Source organism: Triturus cristatus, chromosome 3_1 (assembly GCF_964204655.1).
Source record: "Triturus cristatus chromosome 3_1, aTriCri1.1, whole genome shotgun sequence".
NCBI lineage: Eukaryota > Metazoa > Chordata > Amphibia > Caudata > Salamandridae > Triturus > Triturus cristatus.
Window position 1 is genome coordinate 582,785,416 of NC_140583.1, and position 21,478 is coordinate 582,806,893.

Below are 21,478 nucleotides of genomic sequence, written 5' to 3' on the forward strand. Positions count from 1 at the left end.
GCTAGAAGAGTGTAAGAATATTATGATCTTTTATGATTCAGTATACGTTCCCATCAGCTAATAAATTACCAAAGCATCTGATGACTCTTGGATCATGAGACCATATGTCATGTGATGTCACCATTACTGAGAGAGATGGCTGTATTGCCTTTAGGTGAGCATCATCTCTATAGTGAGATTTTTTTTTAATGCATGGCTACCAATTTCTAAAGCCCATTGCTTCAAAGCATCCTGATTTTAAAATGTTTTTACTTTGGTGCCGATTCCGATCCGGGTCGGAAAGCACTCCGACCGAGCCGGATCCAGAGTGTTTTCTGACCGAGCCGGAGTCCTGCAGTCCGACCGAGCGAGTATGATGCTGCCTTATGCTGCCAGACTCGATTCGGTCAGACTCCCATAGAAGTCAATGGGAGCCGGTCGTACGACGCGTACATGGGCTCCCATTGACTGAATGGGTACGTCTCGCGCAAGGGCGCCCCCTACAGTGGGTATGCGTCAGTGCCATCCGCAACATACATGCCTGTGTTGGGGGACCCTTGGGTCTCCCCCTGTGTCCGAGTCGTAGGGCTGCGGGTGACAGGGGGCCTGACGCGGACCCCCAAAGGCAACCACCCGGACGTTTTGCGAGCCGGACACTCCGGCTCGCACAGGCTGTCAGACGCGTGCATCGTACTGGCTCGGTTGTAAATCGCATCCATTGAATGCAACGGTCAGCTTACGACCGAGACGTAGGGAGTGGTTCAGACCTGGAAACGACTTGATCGGTGAATTTCACGTAGCTCGTATCGTACTTGCTTGCTCGTACAGCTGTACGAGTCGGGCGAAAAACACGCGTACGGCTTTTAGTTTTTCTGGCCGGATCGCATTTGGTGGCCTTCCGACCTGGATCGGAATTGGCCCCTTTGTGTTGCAAAATGTCCTTCAATTATTCTTTCATTTTGGTCTTTTAACGAGATGGTAAATGGCCATATTCAGGGCAGTGACCTTTTATTTGCACCTTGGAGAGAAGTGTGGTTCTTTTTTTTTTTTTTTTTTTCTGTAAACGATACCTCATAAATATGGCCTCATTGCTAAATACGATATTGAAAGAGAAGAGGGACAGGTTAGTTAATTGTACATTCAAGTGTATATAGCTATGGTATCTAGAATTGAGATTGTTCTTTGCTAGCAACACAATTTGTATCTGTTCAATCAAGATTTAGTTGATTCCTCTTTGGAATTCTACTCTTTGGCATACAGCTTCCAGGCCTGAGAAACATGGAGAAGTGTTTTTAAAATATTTAGAAATCATGTTAAATAATATGCAAAGCTAATGAGATTTAAAACACGAAATCAATGCAAAATTGCATTAGGCAATCATACTTAAATATGCTAGCCCTAATATGCTGAGACACTGTCATATTAAAGTTAACAGAGCTAAGAAATTGTAAATTCAGCCTTTAAACTTGATCTTGACCTTTTAACATACTTTTGAATGGTTGTTGTGCAATTTGTTTTTCTTTTTGCATATATAGATGTTTCAACTTTCAAAAAGACCATTGGTAGCTAATGAATAGTCTTGATACTTAGAAGGTTAGAAATGTAGTTTCACATGTGGGAAAGTAGAGTAGAATGGGAGAGTGAATCAAGAGAAACTTGGAAATTATAAAACTTAGTTGCAGTCTTAGAAGTTGCTGTCTGAAGAATGCTGTGTTATGTAAAAAGACCGAGAGGGAACGCGTTCCCATGCCTGCGTGCATTGGAAGCTGATTGGTCAACTGAAGAAGAAGCTACATGAAGATTGAAACAATACTTTTGTTTGCCTATAATAGTGTGTGTTTCTAGAGTAGGCTACAACTCTCAACACTACTCATGAAACTTCCACTCTTTACCCTATTCCACTTTGTTCTGAGACTCCACTGAGTTCCTTAATGAGATGTTCTGCTTCGACTAATAATTGATTTATTGAGCTGTCTTTGATGCACAAGGTTTATGATTTCCACCAATATCAGGACTCTTTGTGGGTAACTGTGACTGACACCTATTCCTTCTCATTCTTAGATTAGGGATTTTTTTTCCTTTATGGAACATGCTTAATGCATCTTATTGGGGATTTATTGATTATGTATTGATTAATTGATTTCTAATGAGATTCTAATAGCTGGGATTGGTGAATTTAACTTGAGACTTAAAGATGACTTTCTAAAGGTTTTGGAAAATAAACCCTTCAACGCTTAACAAACTCTCATAAACTCTCCTTTTAGTCTGATCTAGATAGCTATTGTGATAATTTAATACAATATATGGCTATGATCTTATAAAAAAACAACGGGAAATATCGATCATCCCGAGTGGAAAGAAAAGAGAAGAGTGTGAAAATGCTGTTTTTTTACCATCTGCGATCGAGCACACACGAGAGGTGATTTTATCAAACAGCTGGTCACACACCAGACTTGATAAACTGGCGAGTAGAATGTTTTCCCACCATGAAATATACTTGGATCTTTCCTGGGGAAACTCCCTGCAAAGACTGGAACAGATAGTTATTAAATTTGCTCAAGCTTTCACATAGAAAGCACAAATCATGGTTTAATATGCCGGTGAATGCTGATATATTTTATGGAATTTGCATGGAGCCAATGTTCTAGAAACAGTTTAGATCCAGTTTAATCGAATGTCATCCGCACAATAAATCCCCTTGAGCTGTCCCTAACAGAAAGAGATCTTTAGCACATTCTCCGAAGATAAATAGCTCCACAACATACCAATATGAATCTAGTTGCTCTCTTACATATGGCATAACCCATAAGTACCTCAATAATAATAAATTCCGTATTAGAAATGTTTTCTAATTAATGATCAGTGATCTGAGTAGCTCCTGAGCAAAGCAGTTACGGCACATGCTTGATCCATCTGCAAATAAAATCCGAGACCATTGCTGGATTCTTGTTACACCTTACTCAGCTGGAGGACCTTGCCGTGCAACAGTAATGGCACTATGCCATGCCCCTAATCTCTCAAAAGGTGTTACTGGTAAGCCATACTTCAGCCCAACACCTGAGGCTGGGTTGCATGTTTTCATGCATTCTCTTTTTGGCTTTTTCATGGCTGATCCATCAGAATGTCTTTGTAATCCTTTAATAGTTTAAAGAGGTCCTATCTTGGAAGATGTCTCATTTCTACTGCTCTCAGTTTTAAAGTGGAAACACATTCCTTGTATAACTTGTTTTATGTTTCAAACTGTCCCGCTATTGGAGTCAGGGGCCGAAGAAAAATTGGTTACATTTTTTGTGTTCCAGATGTTCAAAGCCTTGACCTAAACTACTTTTTTTACAGTTAAAGTATGCGTTTGGGAGTAAACCACATTAATCCTGTCAGGCAATTTTTAAATAAAAGCTAGTTTTAGAGGGAGCGAAAATGTTCAAGTGTTAAGTATAGGTTAGGTCTACTAGCAAGTACCCTCTTGGGATTAAAATTATATGGGGTGGTTATCGTGTCACAAAACCCTTCAACCCATTGGTGTTTGCTATTTTGGTTGTATGGGATCCAGAGCTTAGCATTTGAAATGATTTGCTTGTCTTTGCTTTCCATTTGCATTGCCCAGAGAGCCCTATAATATGGCAACTCATTAAGACAAAATGATATTTGAAGATGTTTGCTTTTTTTCCCAGGTGCAAATTGGATATCACAGCCCTTCCAATGGAGCAGCGGAATCGCATGGAGCTTTCTCTGGAAAACAGCCAGGGGTCCATAGTGATGTTGATAAAGATTACAACATGTACAGGAGTTTCCATTTCTGACATGTGTGTGTGCCCTCTGGGAGAACCCACTGAAAGGAAACAGATTTGCCAGCGATATGTAAGTACTTTAGAACACCCTTTACCAGCCTGCATTTGAAATAAGCTGTACTGCTTATTCCCAAAATGCACTCAGCACATGCCTTAAAGATATTTTTGGGCATATTATGTAGACTGGCTGAATCTGGGCACAACTTGGTGCTATGTAATGCCTGTTGAGCTTGAGTTTCTGAAGTTTGTGCAAGAGGGCCGGGTCTATGCCAGGTTCTAAGGGTATCCTCATGACATATATTTTCATGTAAACAGTAAAAGTAATCAACTTATTTATTCAAAATGGTGGAAATCTGTCATAGATAAAGCTCTTGTGGACCAACAATGGAGCCTCATTATAGCTCTGACATGCTCATATACTATTTGTCAGAGTTTCTTTGTAGAATACCTTCCTCTGAAATGAGCAAAACTATGTTTATTGTCAAGAATAATTGTAATTTTATTTAATAATCAAGTGAGGCGTTTTTGATAACTCATTTGGGCGATTACATATCCCACATTTCATGTGCAGAAAAAAAAGTTAAACATTCAGTAGCATTTTACCTTGGAAAACATTACCTGTTTAAAGTAAGAGAGGCCATTGTAAAAAGTGGCAAGAGCCTTATTTACTCCATTGTAGAGTAATACATGGCACTGCCTGCAATCTAACAATTAAAAAAGACCCCCTATTTCCACAGTTTGGTGTGTAATATATGTAAGGTTCTTGGTGTTTCCCCATTTATAGATGGAGAATAGTCACTTACCTGAATATGTCAACGCAGTTCATGTCATGCAAAGGTTGGTCTTCTAAACCTATTTTCCAAATCTTTTTTAATCCTGCCTGATATTTCTTACCATTTTTCATTAACAAAATGCTACTCTACTAGGCTAAATCAGTACATCCCTCACAAATGAGTGCACGATATGTTAGGCGTTGACTCGACATGCTCCACCACCACCAGACACGGTGTTGAGTTGCAAAAACACTCTACAGATCCAGTCGATTACTTCTTTTCTTTCTCTTGTCTATAACAAGACCACACCAGTAGACTGAATTGGGAATGTGGGGATAGGAGCCACCAAAGAAGAGGGTTGCTATGGAATGATTCGAACGAAGTGTGTTTCTATGTTTAAGGACTGATATATTTTTCTTCTTTTGGATTTAATTATGGAAAATATGCACCCAGTGCACCTTAGTCGTTTGCGGCTTGATTTAAAATGAAATAAAGCAGTTTTCTAAAGCAAAACTTGATCCCTATTAGTATTATAGGTTGCTGCTTTTTCTGTCTTTGCAAAACCGCAGAGGGTTTTCAATACCTTGAATTTTATGATGCTTGATTCAATGTTTAACATCCTCTTCAACATAAGAAGAATTTATTATATATATTTTTTAAATTGGTTGATATCTCTGCTGCTGCTGGGTGTTTATGTTGCAACTAGTGTCAAGAGACCAGCAATGATATTGTATGATCAATGAATGTATATTAGGATTCTGTACAACCCAACCTTTCATAAATTGTGGTCACTGTTTGGGCTCAAGAATCTGCATCTTTGATTATTGTAACAGGGGCTTAGTATGAGGGATTACACTTTAGACTAGCTGCATTTTGAATGCCTCTGCTAGTATCTGAAGACCGTTGTGTGTGTCAATTGTCAGAGCACTACAAGGATGAGCAGAGTGAGAGGACATTTCCAGCTCCCAGGGTCCCTTTCTTGCAGGACCGTATCTTGAGTTTGAGCCCCAGCCCATACGCAATAGAGGGCAAATGGAGCAGAGTTCATGGTCTTGAACCCTGGAGCAAAGGGGCTTTATTCTGCTTCATCTTTAAGGTACTTGCCACGTACATAACATTCGTGAATGCAAAGGTGATGACGAACAGACCAGAAAAATTACCATAATGTTAGTTCTTGTGGAAGCTTTAACCTATTGAGAGGTTCACCAATGCCCTGCCATCGCAGTGTAAGTGGACTTCTTCAATCTGAGGAGAAATGAACCTTCATCACTGTATCTGATTTCTGTTATTGTCTTACAAATACAAATCTGTTGGTTCCAAATATGATTATTCTGTCAATGTCCTGCCTGTGCTTTCCTACAGTGTGGGACCATCATCTGTAAGCGTAGAACTGACATTTTGAAGAATTTCTCAAATTGTACATATTGCTGTTGCTTTTCAGCGACCCTAATATAGGTCTGGGTATTTATCTTATTGAAAAATAAATTCCCCTCCATGCCAATTAAATGTGCTTGGCTTTCTAGAACTCACCGGATTGGATTGATAATATGTAATGCAAGGAAAAAAATGTTTTCAAATGTTTCTGATAGTACTTGATTGTCAAAGGCTGCCGTTCATATTTAATAGGACCCCAAGAACTAGATATTTCGCATACGATTTATTGCTTTTTAAGTCTGTTTTCTTCGATGGAGGTTTCCGTGTGTTTTTGTGTGCCTTTTCTTTCTTTTACTTTTACCTTTGGGTGTCAGCCCTACCACTTCATTTCTAAGTTGTGCTTTAGACAGAATATGTGTGGTGTGTTCTTCCAAATAAATGTAGTATTTTTTGTTTTCTTATTTATTTATTTTTTATCTAAGAGGGTCTTTGGATAGATTATTTACATTATTATTTAACAACAAGAAATCTTTGTTTTGGGTAGATCCTTAAATGGTTCAGTAAGGCATATTATCTTACTAACAGCATTAGCATCTTAATGACTAATGAGCCGCTTCACATGGGCAATGACTTAAAGCACCATGGGTAATAGCAAGAGCATTATTATAACATAGGAGAACAGGAATAGCCCAAAAATGCAGATGCCGGCCAGAGGACCAGGACTGTCTACTCTGAGCCCTTACTTTTGTCATCCAACCGATGAACATCATGGCCGAATGCATCTGTGCTTTACCTTATTTAAAAGGCTGGCAAGAAAGCGGTCGCGGAACAAGCCCTCACCGCTCATTTTAAGGGAATAAACATTGGTAATCACCACCGTATGGTAACCTTGGCTGCTTCGATTTTAAATGAAGTACAACGGACCTTTGATCTCAGTCACTGTGAAAAGACATTCAGATCTACTGCTTTTGAAAGAGTATGTGTTCAGCCAGCAAAATGCCAAACGAGTTGGGCGCATCAAGTTAAAAAATACAGGTCTGCAAGGAGAAACTTGTGTAATTTATTCTAATTACGTGTGACTTTTTGATATTATGATATTATGTCATTGTATTAATCTGTTGAACCCCAAGACTTCACCTGAGCTCTTGGAATGTCCATATTTGTAGTAGTAGCACTCAGTAATAAGCCACACATTGTTTAATGCAGCCAACAAATATGAGTAAATAACCTTTAGGTGTGTGCACGCTTCTGCATTGTAAGTTACACAAGTAATCTTTTTCCAAGGAATTTACCTTCCTGCATTTAGAAGCAATCCACCCTACTATAGTGCACAAAAGTCCACGCATGTTAGATCTATGAGTGACGTATCTAATGGACCTTTTTATATTCCAGTGTCTTAAGAACTCCTTCCAGAATATGGGGGACATTGGCTTTCTGCAAGTGAAAGTTTTAAAAGCAGAAGATCTGTTGGCTGCAGATTTTTCAGGTAATCAGTGTGTATATTTTCTCTTCTTTGTTGTGAAGCGTTAAGACTTACCCTGTTCTGGTAATGCATTTACAGCAGCAGTGTAAGGATCTCTTGCACACAGTTGAAGAGGTACAAAATGCAGTGGCGGTGCAAACTTCACCTACATACCCAGAGTAAGATATGAGGCGTACACAGCAGTAGAGCAAGCTTCCTGCACATCAGCTACACCATCACCAGTGTCGCTGCAAGTTTTATTTACACACATGAGGTACAGCAAGGCTAGAAGCAGCACAAGCCTGCCCCATGGCATGGCTAGGTAGCATCCTGACTCCGATTCACTGATGTTGACCCTTGCTGTGCACCCATTTTCAGATAAACACCATGAGACTGGCATGCACCTTAACGCTGACTGGGCCCATACCTCTGCCCTCACCTTACTGCGCACAGGCTTTGTATTTCGGCCAACAACTTTAACTGTGCCAAGACTTGAAGTTTAACCTTTCCTGTTAGAAGCATAACTAAGAGGTTCCAGCATGCTTTGTGCTGTTAGCTGGAAAGTAAGTACTGGCTAAATGTCCCCTTTTGTCCTTCAATTAAGTCACAAGCTCCTCTTCAGCTGTGGGTACCCATGATACCACTCCGTCTACATCCGTGCAAGATAATGACTGTCCTGAAAATAAAGAAAGGACAGTGAGATGACAGCTGATGTGGCCCCGTTCAATGCGGGGATTTCAAGTGGTGGCTCCAAATCGACCTGTCTGTACCTATTACTCTCATACGGTGTTCCCTCGCTAAAGGCACTGGCATCACTTGCACACTCTCATCCAAAAATCATCATGTTGACTCCTTATCTACTCCTTTGATAGATGACTCCTCCTGTTCCACAGGGGGCAGATATGTCCTCTCACTTGAGAGGGCATCACATGAGCTCTCAGTAATAATACTGATCTCCCAGGTCTTCATTCTAATGCCTGGGCAGTACTTGTACAAGGAGACTTTTGTCTCATCTCCCTTAATCTCATGGTAGGTGCTGAGCGCGCATCAGCACCAGTAATAAAGTTGCCAAACAAATGTCTCTGAGCAGTACATGGCTTTTGTGAGGGTGTGAAGAGCCGTTCATCTTCTGTGAGGCAGGCATTTCCACACGTGCACATTGCTTCAGGCAGCCCGCAGTCCCTGTTTCGGCCACAGCATTAGTCACCCCTTCTTTTGGCTTTGCACCCATCAACTGTGCCTCCTACGTCCGTCACAGGGATGCGAACTCCAGAGAGCACAGGAAGTGCCATCTGCACAACCGCTCGGCCATCTTGACTTATCCTCATCTTTTTAGCTGAAAACGACCTATAATTTGTTTTAATATATTTTACTAAATTACTAATTACATAAACGTAGCATTCTGGATCTAATGTAGCACAGTATTTAATCATTTGTTCATTGATCACGCTTTCAATGTTTCTCTTTAGTGAATTTTGTTAAATATATGCTCTCACTTTTTCATGTTGCATTGTTCACTGTATTTATGCTGTAGTGGGGCTTGTTGTTTCCCAAGATGGCAGCCCTGATTTTGATTGGCCAGCTACTCCCTTCCACTCGTAATTCCCCGCAGTGTTTCCATTGTGTTAGGAAGTGACTGGTTGGGAGGGGCACGAGAGAGTGGAAAAAGATAAACGGTGGAGTGGGCACTTCTGGGAAAAGTAGTGAGTTTCCTTCCCCTGTACTCCTCATTTCCTGCAGTGGCAGTAAGAGTGCGCAATTTCTGAACAGGTAGCGCACTAGCAGCTGCTTTGCCGTCACATGTTGCTGCCAGGCTCCTACTTTACCACACAACTGATGTCATGACGTGCTCTCCAACACTGACTTTACCACATAACTAACAATTGTGGGGCTCCCTTTGCCAGTGATCAGACTTCCCGATATGAATTTGTTCAAACAACTCCACCACCAACAGAGAGGGCACTACTGGAACAAATGAAATGTGAACATTCATGAACTCTGAGTAGTTGGAGAGGGTTAGCATGTAGGGAAGGTCTCCATGCACCATATCATCCAGCCTTTGTCACAGCAGTGGTCACCACAGCAGTGCATCTATTCCAAATAGGAAAGTCGGAATTGTCATCTGATATGGTTATGCCTTTGTATTGAGCAGATCTGAGTTTTATGCATTGACAAACAATTCTAAAGTTTCTTGTTAATTTGTGACAGCCATAGATTTTCTGGAGGTCACCAAACTGGAAAATGTGTAAAACATTCTGTGTGTAAATGATACATCATTGTGCATCAACAGATATAACTTTTTCCCTAGGACAGCCCCCTTTTCCTAGATCCCATGATATATGGAGATACCCCTCCCCCATCCACCATTCAACTCTCAGAAGCCACTTTGCTTTTAAAAGGACTGAATTTACAGTAGAATTCTCCTCACTGAAATGGCCACAGTCCCACTGCTAACTCTGACTCTGTGAACGCATCGTCTTTGTTCATTCCAACAGTATGTCTTTGTTTGAAAGCGATCGTATGGACGTAAAATTCAATCGCATGCAATTTATGTAAATGTTGTTTCATATACTCCTTCTCAATTCTAGTGTGTGAAAACGTTTGTAAGTCTTCCTCAAAGAACCTAACCATTCTAATATTTTACAACAATGCAGATCTATTCCAGATCGCTTTTTAATTTTTCTGTGGGTACTCGTACATTTGAAAATAGTGCAACGTCATTACAGGTTTGAAGCAAATGTGAGTGGAAGAAAGATGTAACATAAGCATAACATTGGATATTGCACCCCATATTGCACAACCAGATGCCGTCGCTTGTATCCTTTTCCAAAATGGTGGAATTTGCTGCTTGAACACCTACGATCCCAACCCAACCTTTTGAAATTGGGGAAGGATTTAAAAACCTGGCTCTTTTCTTTAGACTAATTGTCCTGTACTCCTGTAAAGTCTGGATTGATTTTTATCTGACTATTGAGAATGCCTAGGGTCTATGCCACTAGCGCCAAGACGCTTACTTTGGTATAAGTACGCTTTACAAAATCATTAACATTAACATTTTATGAACGCTGCAACCTCAATGGATGTGTGCTTTAATTTACACGACACATCATTGGTGCTTGTTCTGTTTCCATCGCAGCCACCCACCTCACTCTACTGCACTAAATGCACACCCGTCCCAGAGCCTTGTAACGACCCTGACAGTGGACCGACCCAGTGGACAAGGATTGCTCTTAGTTCAAGGTCTGCTCAGACCCTCAGCAGCACATTGCTATAACTCCAGCAAAATGCATTACACATTAAGGATCACAGCATTGCTAGGTACAAAGAGACATGTTTAAACTTGTAAACCTGTACAACAAATGAATGATCAAACCCCACAATAATAGTCATTTACCCGAGTTGTTTTGCAGTTTAACAGGAGCTGGCGGCCACAAGGCATGGTCGCCTCGCAGTCTATTTTGGGGGACTTCACAGCGACCGACGTGGAAAGGTGCTTAGAGAGCTATTTCCACATCTCTCCATGTGGAGACTATGACAGGGCATTTTCTGTTTAATGATACCCTGCGCCCCCTTCCTACCCCTGCTCAAGTTCCGTGTGATTCGCTGCTATTGAGATTTTGCGGTTCCAGATAATAGTTTTGTCAATGTGGAATGACTTTTTTGCCTCATTGAATAGTTGTTATACATATGAATGTTATTCGTCAAGATTGCATTTGCTCACTGACCAAAAAGCCGTGTTCAGAACACAAAATTACAGGGTGGAATCGTTTTTGTCATATACCACTTTGCATTTTGAGTAGGGCCTTCGCCTTTTTTCTGTGCATTCGCTGCTGACTTGGAAAGGTACAGTGTAGTTTACATACACATGTAAGGGCCGTCAGAGTAAATGTACTTTTTATTATGCCTGACTAAAATCAGACTTTTAGATTCGCATTTTAGGTTTGATAGAGCTATCGCTGCAGAAGATATTGTTCTTAAACGAATGTACGCACCATCTAGCATTGCCATTTATTGGGTGCGGGCAAATATATCTATTTCCGAGAGAAAGACTTATAGGGACATTTGACATGCTTTCTTGTATTCTTTCAGGCAAAAGCGACCCTTTCTGCGTCTTGGAGGTGGGCAATGACAGGCTGCAGTCGCACACGGTTTACAAAAACCTCAACCCGGAGTGGAACAAAGTTTTCACTTTGTAAGTGAACAGAATTTTTAACCACATGCTATAAACACTCCTCCAGGATGTTGTTGCCGTTTCGTAAGTGTGGGAGAACGATGGAAGGACATAGGCTTTGTGTGCTGTGTGTGCCCAAAACATTGTTGGAAGCCTCGTCTGTAAACAATAGGATTGGTTTATAGCATTCACCATGAAACACACACACCTTGATACACATCTCACGGAGGAGCGTTCCAGATACTTATTTAAATGAGCATTAAGATTGTGCAATATATACTCTATGTATTGCCTGATGTGTCATTGGACAACAAAAGAAAGTGATGTCAAAAAGTTCACTTAAGTGTTTCCTTTTGCATAGATATTTAGCAGTATTGACCGGCAACAAACCCTGCGTTTAGGTTTCACAAAACGCTGAAGGGAACTTAATTCTAGGGAATTTGTTGGTAATGTTATTGCATTATAAAAATGGGAAAGTGGGCGTTACCCAGTTGTTTAGCGTGGTGTTAAGGAATCAGTTCAGACAGTGAGCGTAGTGTTTTTTTTTTTTTTTTTTTTTTTTAACATTTCATGATTCCCCTGGACCTTTTTGTTGAATTATGTCTCACCCTATCTATTAAGATTTTGTTTGCGGTACTTTGAAGAAATTATTTTCCCTATGTAATAATATTTTGTTTTTGGTATTCTTCTCCCTATCTGTTAAGATTTTGTTTGTGGTACTTTAAAGAAATTCTTTCCGGAAGTCCCTCCGCCATGCCCTGTTGTTTTTAAATAGAGCTAATGACGATATGCTTTGCAGGAGTGGGGCGACGCAGGTTGCAGGAGGCTGGATAGTGTGCACTGCCTCAGAGACCAGATATTCTGCAAGGAAATTGCTGCTTTAGAGGATATTCTGCTTGGATGAGCTTCAAAGACCTGTCATAACAGATGTGCTTTTAGGGCTTTGCTGTATTGCACAGAAAGTGTTCTTTAAGGCTGATCAATATGGGAAGTGAGTGTCATTGGGGAGTAGCCTTAAACACTCAGAGTTTTGCCTCATAAATCTACTCTTCCATCATACATCTTTTGCCCTCCTGCATCGTCCGCACATTGGAAAGTGAGGAGAGCGTACAACCATTGAGAGCTTTTAACAGAAGGTACACATGCTTGGTTTTGACCCTTTATTTGGTGGGATAGCCAAGCAACTGAAGTGACTTCTTGCAGAAGAGCTGTTGTCGGTGCTCATCGGTCCAAGGATGCTGCCAAATGCATTCTTGTTGAGCTTAGTGGCTCTTGCCATAGCTTTAGAGTTTTTTGGTTCAATGGTCATTAGTAAATCACAAATAATAGGGATGAACATGCTTGGATATCGCAGTAGCCTGGCGATGTTTTCATATAAGTAGTCACTTCAGGCATTTTGCATTAATATAAACTGACACTTAAAACATATGTAAATCATATATAAATCACCATTAGCAGCAGAGTGTAGTGAGCATCTCCCAAAACACAGACCAAGCAGTCTGTGGACCTTGGAGTGAACAATGTCTGTAATAGGAAATCACAGAGTTAATCTTCCCTCAGTCAACATTCACGTGACAGTACTACAATCCAGTGCCTAACATCAGTTTAACCTGCATTTGATGGGATCTGCCTGCGAGAAAAAGAGAGATGGAGTATTCCCAGCCGTGGACTTAGAAGCCCTACCGCTAGCTCGTCCAGAGCAGGAACCACTTCAGTATTGACAAGTGGGACCCAGAAGTAATTTTGCTGTTTGTGAGTGGTGCCAGATACACCATCAAAATTCAGAGTTCCTCTGCTTGGCACATGAAATTGCAATTTCCAATGTGTGCCATTCCCCACATAAGGTGCGAAGTTCTTGTTTTCTGAAGCAGTGTTCCATTACCAGAAGTGATCATGAAATGCGATAACGTTTACAGTGAACCTTTACTGAAGCACCTATTGGAGTAGGGATGCTGCTGAGCATGACGGCCATACCTCAATCTGGGAATCTCGAGTTGGCTTGCTTAGATATTGAAAAAGAAGATGCTTTGTTCTTTTTTTATTTTTTACACGTACATACTGCTCATTCACAGCAGATTTTTCTTAGACATTCATAAGATAATACCCATCAGCTTGCCGGGTAAATATTGTTTAGCTCCTTGTATGGGGTGTGATGGAAGATTTGGGAATACATTTGTTTCGATTTAATTTTTGATCTTAATTAAGTGAGAATTTTATACACAGAGGGAATGCTGATTAATTAGTTGAATACTTTGAGGAACAGACTGTGGAAGTGTTTGTGTTACACCATACGCTGTGCTTCAATTCTAGCCCTATTAAAGACGTCCATGACGTGCTGGAAGTGACAGTCTTTGATGACGACGCAGACAGACCACCTGACTTTCTTGGGAAAGTTGCCATCCCTTTGCTGTCGGTAAGTGAATAAGATTGCGTCCTCTGGTTTGCAGCGTTCGTTATATGCAGCTGTTGAGCAGCGGCGCTAGCCCCATTCTTTGGCTAGAAATCTCGTTCTGCTTCTTAGTCCCTTACTTGAGGTGCCACAGTCTTCCCTTTTGTATGCGTTTGTCTTTAATACTTATCCATTCAGCAGTGCACGTACTATCTAAATAGAACTGCTGCTTATAACAAAAACACCCTATATTAATACAATGTTAAATTTGTTGTTTCTCTGTAAAGTTCTTACTGCTGCCAGGGCCTGCCTCACACTTAAAAACATTGAAAGTGGAAAAAGTAGTTTTCTAGGAGAGAAATGTTTCCTGAACTGCAGTGATAATGCTAGTGCTTCTGTACCAATTGTTTCCTATACTGTTTCACTGGGTTAATGTTTGTGTCTCTTCATCAATGCTTCTTTTGCTATGTCTCACTGAATCAGTGTTCATTCCCAGTCAGGTGGCATCTATCGCTCTGCCATGTTTTTTATTTTTCTAGGCCACCCATCCTGTTACTCTTGACCATTGTTTCACTGGGCCATGGTAATAGTTTCTTTTGGCAAATGTTACTGTTTCTCTGGGGGCGCTATCTACTGAATAGACTATTCGATAACTTACAGTTATATAACAAGGATAATTACCTAAAAGTACAACTCAACAAAACGAATATATAAATCTTTGGTAAAATAGATGTAAGAAAAATTATATGATTAGCTACCAATGAAATTACCCATGTGCCGTGCTATTACTATTTGGATCTTTATATTTCAAAATCCTTATCATGGAAAATATATCTTGGAAATCTTAAGAAAAAAGTAGCAGAAGTAGCTAATGAAATAAATTACTTTAATACGAAAAATGGTGGTCTGAGAGCTGGTCCACGCTAGACTGCTGTAGCAGCGTAAGTAAGAAGCTACGTAAAAGCCACTTTAAAGTACACCTGCCCCCTTATAAGGGCCACTTAAAATAATAAGTAAATATATTAGACTAACACTTTTCATTTCTTATTGACCCTGAGGCGAGCACTGAATTCCTTATTGACCCCAAGCGAGCACTACTTGGATTACAGGTACGACGGTGCTTCTGTGGGCCGACTGTCAAATCAGTTGTGTCTATACAATTATCTTATAGCACAACACCCCCCTGCAATTTGTTGAATGGTTCTTCCAGGAATTAAAGTAATGTCATAAGTACAATCATTTAGAGTCACTTCTTAATGAATATAATTTACATGATATCTGGGAGGATTTTAAAATGATAAATAAAAAATATATATCGGCTAAAGTACCCCCTGCCGGCATTGTAAGGATACTGCAAGTCACTGAGGAGTTCCATGCCCATATATAGGAACGATGCTGAAGGTCAAGTTCCTTCACAAGGTCATGGCGCAAATTATTTCAGTTTATCAACTACATCATTTCTTTTACAGGTAACAAGAATTGTCCCGATTTGACTTTAGTAAGAAAATTAGAAACAACCTTTTATACAGGGATTGCAGGTTCCCCTATATTATACTGATGCTCGGTCGTGCTTAAAGCGCTGTGAAGATCTGACCTCATGTTATGAACAATAATCTGTACAAAATACTTACAAACTTCTTTGTCCCAGAAGGTTAGGTACGGTTCATGAGGTATTGTTTGAGGCAGCTCCACCTATTGGGGTAACATCTGTATGGGTTCAGCCAATGGGAAGTGGAATAAGTTATACAAAATATGCAGCCTGATTCTGAAAGAGTGGGCCATATTTTCTATATTGGTCCAGGGCCATTCCATATGAGAAGAACCGAGGTCCTAAAGTCACTATTAGATATTAAGATTAACCCTCTCTCAGTGGCTGTAAAATGTCATGATTTAACGAGTAGTAATCGGCAACATGCTAGTCCAGTGATATTCTTAGAAATCACTGTTAATACATCACAAAATCATGGAGTCTTCAATCCTGCCTCTCTGCCGTGACCCCTCCTATTCATCTGAATGGGCAAATGTGTCACTTATGATTACTCAGTCAGTCAGTCAAAGTATGCTTTATTCGAATATCATTCATAAAAGCAAAATACAATTACAATAATACATTTCATAAATAAGTTAAAAAACGATTACATTCAATAATGATTCGATACATGCATACATAAACAAATTCTGACTTGATAACGTCCGTGAAGGAAACGTTGTAGTCGATTAGCGACAGGTGTTGTTTGTTAACTTCAACCAATTAGACTTGTTTAAAACCCTGGGTAAAACATTCCGCATTAATAACAGTGGATGTTAATTATTAAAAACAGGAAGAATTGATTAACAATAATTTTAAAAACAGAATACAAGTAATAAAATGCAAGAAATAGCAGGGGGGAGAATAGTCGAAAGACTAGCAGTCTCTCCCTGTTCAAGAGAATAGTCAAGCGACTAGCAGTCTCAGTCTAATCATCCACGCCCATCCTAGGTATTTTGCAGTGGCAACCGAAATCCAAGTCAATGTACTGGTGCATATAATACGTAGAGCTACAGTGCTACTAGTAGTTCCTATGTTTTTGCACATCGGGGACAACCATATACGCCTTGGTGAAGCATAAGCTTTACAAGAAAATAAAAAGTGTCCGATGGTTTCTTTATTAGTACCGCAAACAGGACAGCCATCACTGGATCCCACTTCCCACTTTGACGTCAAAGATCTGAGGGGGAGTGCACCTGCTCTCAATTGAAAGAGAAGCTTCCTGTCTCTGGGCTTTGTTATAATATCCCAGTAAGGTTCAAGATGAGGATACATCTTGGCCTCTAGGAACTCTCCAGTCATGTTACCAGTGCTGGAGCTACTCCAATGCCGATGGGCGACCCTCTCCCAGTAGATAGTCTTGAGTGTACTTTTAGAAGGGAAGGTAGAACCTACAGGATCGTCCCAGAGTGTGCTCAAACCAAGCTCAAGAAGGGATGTCCTAAGCGCTTTTAACCAACCAATTTTGTGATGGACATCGGTTCTTATGATATCTAAAAAACCTCCTGCATAATGAGAAAGTGCAGGAGTTGTCCATAACCTGCGCCAGTACAATATTGGACGAAGCTGCGCCAAATCTAAAATGGCTCTTCTGCCCAAATCATACTTGAGGGGCAGAAGTGGAGTGCTTTTAGGCACACCTGTTATACCCCTAAGAAATTTATTCTCTGAGGATTGGAGAGCAGCCATCTTCTCAAAACCCCACAGCTCTGCGCCATAGAGTACAGAACCCAGAGCTTTTGCTTCATAAACCTGTAAAACAGGTTTTACAGGTTTGGTCAGGGATTTTCTATGCTCTGAGCTAATTGTACCGGCCAGTTGCCTGTGTTTAATTGTTGCGATTTCAATATGATGCCGCCAGCTCTTCGTGTTAGATATGTGCATACCCAAATAAGTGAAGTTGTTCACTACCTCTAGCGGTCGATCATTTAAAGTAATTTTTGTCTTGGAACTGCGATAAGGGTTGAAAGTCATCAGCTTAGTTTTGGCAATATTTACCTCTAGGCCGTACTCACCGCAGAATTTATCAAAGATAGACAAAGCACACTGCAATCCACTAGGGGTTTTAGATAGGATGAGCGTGTCATCAGCAAACATTAAAATAGGGATTTTAATCCCATCTAAAAAGGGAGCATCCACTTGTGCAGAAGTCATACGTGTTACAACATCATTAATATAAAGTGTAAAAAGAACTGGGGCCATCGAGCAACCCTGTCGGACGCCCCTCTCAACAGGGAAGTCCGAAGTTACCGAACCTAAACCACCCCACTGAATTCTGGCGTAATTAGATTCATGAAGCCTCATTATCATTGATAGTAAATCGCTTGGAATGCCCTGCTTCTGAAGGACCGTCCATAGCTTTAGTCGGGGGACAAGATCAAAAGCGGCCCGTAAATCGACAAAGGCCGCATACAGGCTTCCTTTGCCGAGCACAACCGTCCTCCATTGTATCAAGGTAAAACGAAAGACCTGGTCCACCGTACTTGTGGATCGTCGAAAGCCAGCCTGGAAAGTTGAAAGGGCATTGGTCTCTTCCGCCCAATCCAGGAGCCTATTGACGATCACACGACCCACTACCTTTTGGATGGTATCTATGAGGCTTATAGGCCTATAATTGCCCGGCAGGGATCGATCACCCTTCTTAAAGACAGGGATAATTACTGCACCCTGCCAGGATTTTGGAACTGTTGCACCCAAAGCGATAGCATTAATGAGGTGATGGATATACAAGCACCAGCGCTCCTTATCGTTAACAAATAAATCCGCTGGCACTCCATCAAGGCCGGGGGCACGACCACAAGCAACCGTATCAAGGGCCGTCATAATTTCACCAGGGCAGAAGAAATTTTCTTTTGGGAGATCTACGCTAATTGTCTCGTGTTGGTTTACAATGTTAAAAGCAGCATATTGATTTTTAAAGAATTTTATCCATTCAGCTTCAGGGACATTTTTTTGAGGGGACTCAGGGCCACCTGATTTTCCCCATCTAACAATGTGCCAGAACAGCCGAGAATCCCTGCTGTCACTAGCTGCCTTTAGCTCAGTCCAATGGTGCTCATCCCAGGCTTGTTTAGCCTTAAGGATACTAATTTTATAGTTTTTCCTAGCAGCTTGAATTAAAGCTGTTTGCCCCCCCTTAATAGCGTTACCCAGAACAAGTCGTGACTCCCTACATTCTTCGTTATACCATTTAGCAGGCTTTGGAGCTCTGTCACCTTTGTTTTTCACAGGTTTAAGGAAATATCCCTTAATTATATCAAAAAGGGAATTGTGAATTCCTTCCACCTTATCTAAGCCATTGCTAAGTGTGTTACAACACTCTATGTCTAGTATAGCTGAGTCAACATGACTATTGATGCTAGCAATAGCCTGATGGTTAATTGCTACCTTTTCCCATCTTAATCTCCGCATGTCGTTAGTAGGAACAGTCCGGGGAGGGACGGGCACAGGAGATCCTGCGGGCAAGTTGATGCGAGACCACCATTTATGCGTTAGGCACAAGGGGTTGTGGTCGCTCTCGAGCCTCCCTTCGACCATCATATCACATATCAATGGCCATAGCTTTAGACTACATAACACATAATCAATTCTACTGTTATGTCGGCCATTGTCAAATGTGCTTGCACCATTCCTATCTCCACTAGTCCTGCCATTTAGGGCTCTTAGTCCTTTTTCGTAGCATAAGGCGTTTAGGCCAATAGCATCAGCAGTCCAGCGCGCAATGGGAGGAAGCTCAAGTTTAGGAACGCCCCATAGTCGATCCTCCTCGTCTCCAAACAATTCGTCGTCACTTATCAGGGGTTCAAATGTGCTATTAAAATCACCCGCAATGATAATATTGTTGTTCGACGATTGTGTGTCAATAAGACTGACCAGGGCTTCTAGTATCTCAGACCTCCCTCTCCTCTTGCTCCGAACATAAACATTGTAGATGTCTACACTGCCCAGCTTATCTGAATCCAATCTAATTAGTTGTATATCCTTGTTTTTAGTATCAACAACTTTGATGGCCAATTTTAAAGATTGGCGAGCCCATATTGTTAAGCCCCCCATTGGTCTACCCCTCAGGCCTTTTACCGCGGGGACAAAGTAATTCAAATATCCCTGCGCGAAACAGGGTTCACAAGACCAGGTCTCCTGGAATATGCATAGGTCAAATTTATTAACATAGCACATCCACTCCATGGATTCCACTTTGGAGGTCAACCCAGCAATATTCCATGAGAATAGATTCCCCGTTAAATCCTGGGTATTGACCATGACATTATCTGGTGTAGGCGTATCAGGGTCAATAAGATGGTTGGAGCTATACTCTGCTCCTGCTACAAATGGTACAGTCCTGAGCTCATTGCGGTGGATATATGTAATGTCAGCGACTCATCAGATGGTACTGTCATAGACTTATAGTTATTAAGTAAATCTACATCCTCTAAGCTTTCTAACACCTCGAATCTATTTCTCAGAGGGATCAAGGGATTATATTGGGTACTAGATAAGCCCCCCAAATCAGAGAAGGCAACTGGCCTTGGTCTTGGGAAAAAATAGGTTAATTCCCATGTTGTAATTAGAGACCTCCTATAGTGTGTGTTCCAATTTAAAATATGGGCAACAGCTCTAGGATCCCTAAAATTAATTAGGATAACATCCCCGTTTATGGTTTTTGGTGTATTACCCAGCCAAGGTAGGCGCCTTACGTGCAAAATTTCCCCATTGATATGCGGAGGAAGAGGGCGATTTTGGCCTAGCCAATGGATAACCTTGTTTTTTAATTGTAGGTACCCTTCAGCAGCATCTGTTTTTAACGTGGGAACCCCCGCAAGCACTACTGTCAAAGGGACAGCTTCTGGTGGTAAATTAATAGAAAACGGACCTCGTAACTTAGCCGAGGAGTCCGTGTTGTGACCTGGTTTATCAGGCAATGGACCCCCTTGCTTTGGGATGTTTACTACTGCACTATTCTTAGCCATAGTTGGGCAAGATAATTTAGAATTAATAGTACTATCTACATAGCTATCCCTTCCCTTGCTTATACTTATATTAGGTTGAGAGACTATGTCGCCTAATGGTAAATTAGAAGATGATGTGACAGAAGCTGAGACAGTAGAAAGTGTAAGTGGGGGGCCTGCAGAGCTCATAGTTAGGTCCCTCTTGTTACCCATTAGAGTTTCTACTTTCTCTAGCCTTCTTTCGATAGACTTTAAACTCTCAACAATTGGCAACATAAGTGTATTTAATAGTTTATCAATTTTATCCAATAAATCCACAGCAGTTGCGTCTTGGATTAAACAAGAAGCAATACTACCGGGAAAAGATGAATTCACAATGCAAGGAGTAGGATCTATTCCAGGACAAGCTACAGTGGAATTACTACTAGACGAATTTTTACTTTTGCTTTTACGTGGCTCGGAATCCATCTTCCTCCTTTTCCTGGGCAATGGACCTGACAGTGTAAGCTGGCTAGATGCATTGTCAGTAGGGGGTAGCGACTCGATGACTTGAGCCAACAGCTCATTTGGTATAGCCGGGATATTACTTATATCAATAGGAGAAGGAAAAGCAGTTAGGGACAAATCATTACATGAATCCCTTAGGATTAAATTACTAGAACAAGTTGAGGAGTCATTAGTACCCAGGGGTTGCGGGGACTCTTGTGGAGAATAGACATTCTTGTCTGGGCAGGCAGCTTCAGAAAGAGTGGCCGTAGCTAATGGCATATTTTTAATATGCTCGATAGAGCAGCGACGCCTAGCCCTCAGTTCTGCAAGGGTAGCATCCCGGTCAGAACCAGAGTTAGTTTTCAATAGATACCTATCAAGGGTACCCTTTTTAGACGGCTCATTCATGATGCGATGATATAACTGCACAGCCAATTAAAGGCAAAGGGCACAATAGTCTCTGTATTACCAACCAATAAATAGTGACACTTCTAATAATGATAACCGCACATACCAGATCTATCCATACACTAACAGAGCGAGAACAAGTCAATGGGGTGGGCCCGACCCGGCCTCCTT

The 21,478-nt window shown here is 41.1% G+C and overlaps 1 protein-coding gene across 3 annotated transcripts in view; it reads left to right on the forward strand.

Annotated features, from left to right (window-relative positions):
* Positions 1-21,478, forward strand: part of MCTP2 (multiple C2 and transmembrane domain containing 2) — a 765,697-nt gene that overhangs the window by 470,086 nt on the left and 274,133 nt on the right. For all 3 annotated transcript variants that reach the window (XM_085644499.1, XM_085644501.1, XM_085644500.1), the window contains 4 exons: positions 3,651-3,837; positions 7,307-7,400; positions 11,466-11,568; positions 13,858-13,960. In XM_085644499.1, the coding sequence (XP_085500625.1) occupies positions 3,651-3,837; positions 7,307-7,400; positions 11,466-11,568; positions 13,858-13,960 (487 nt within the window). The remainder of the gene's footprint in view (positions 1-3,650; positions 3,838-7,306; positions 7,401-11,465; positions 11,569-13,857; positions 13,961-21,478) is intronic.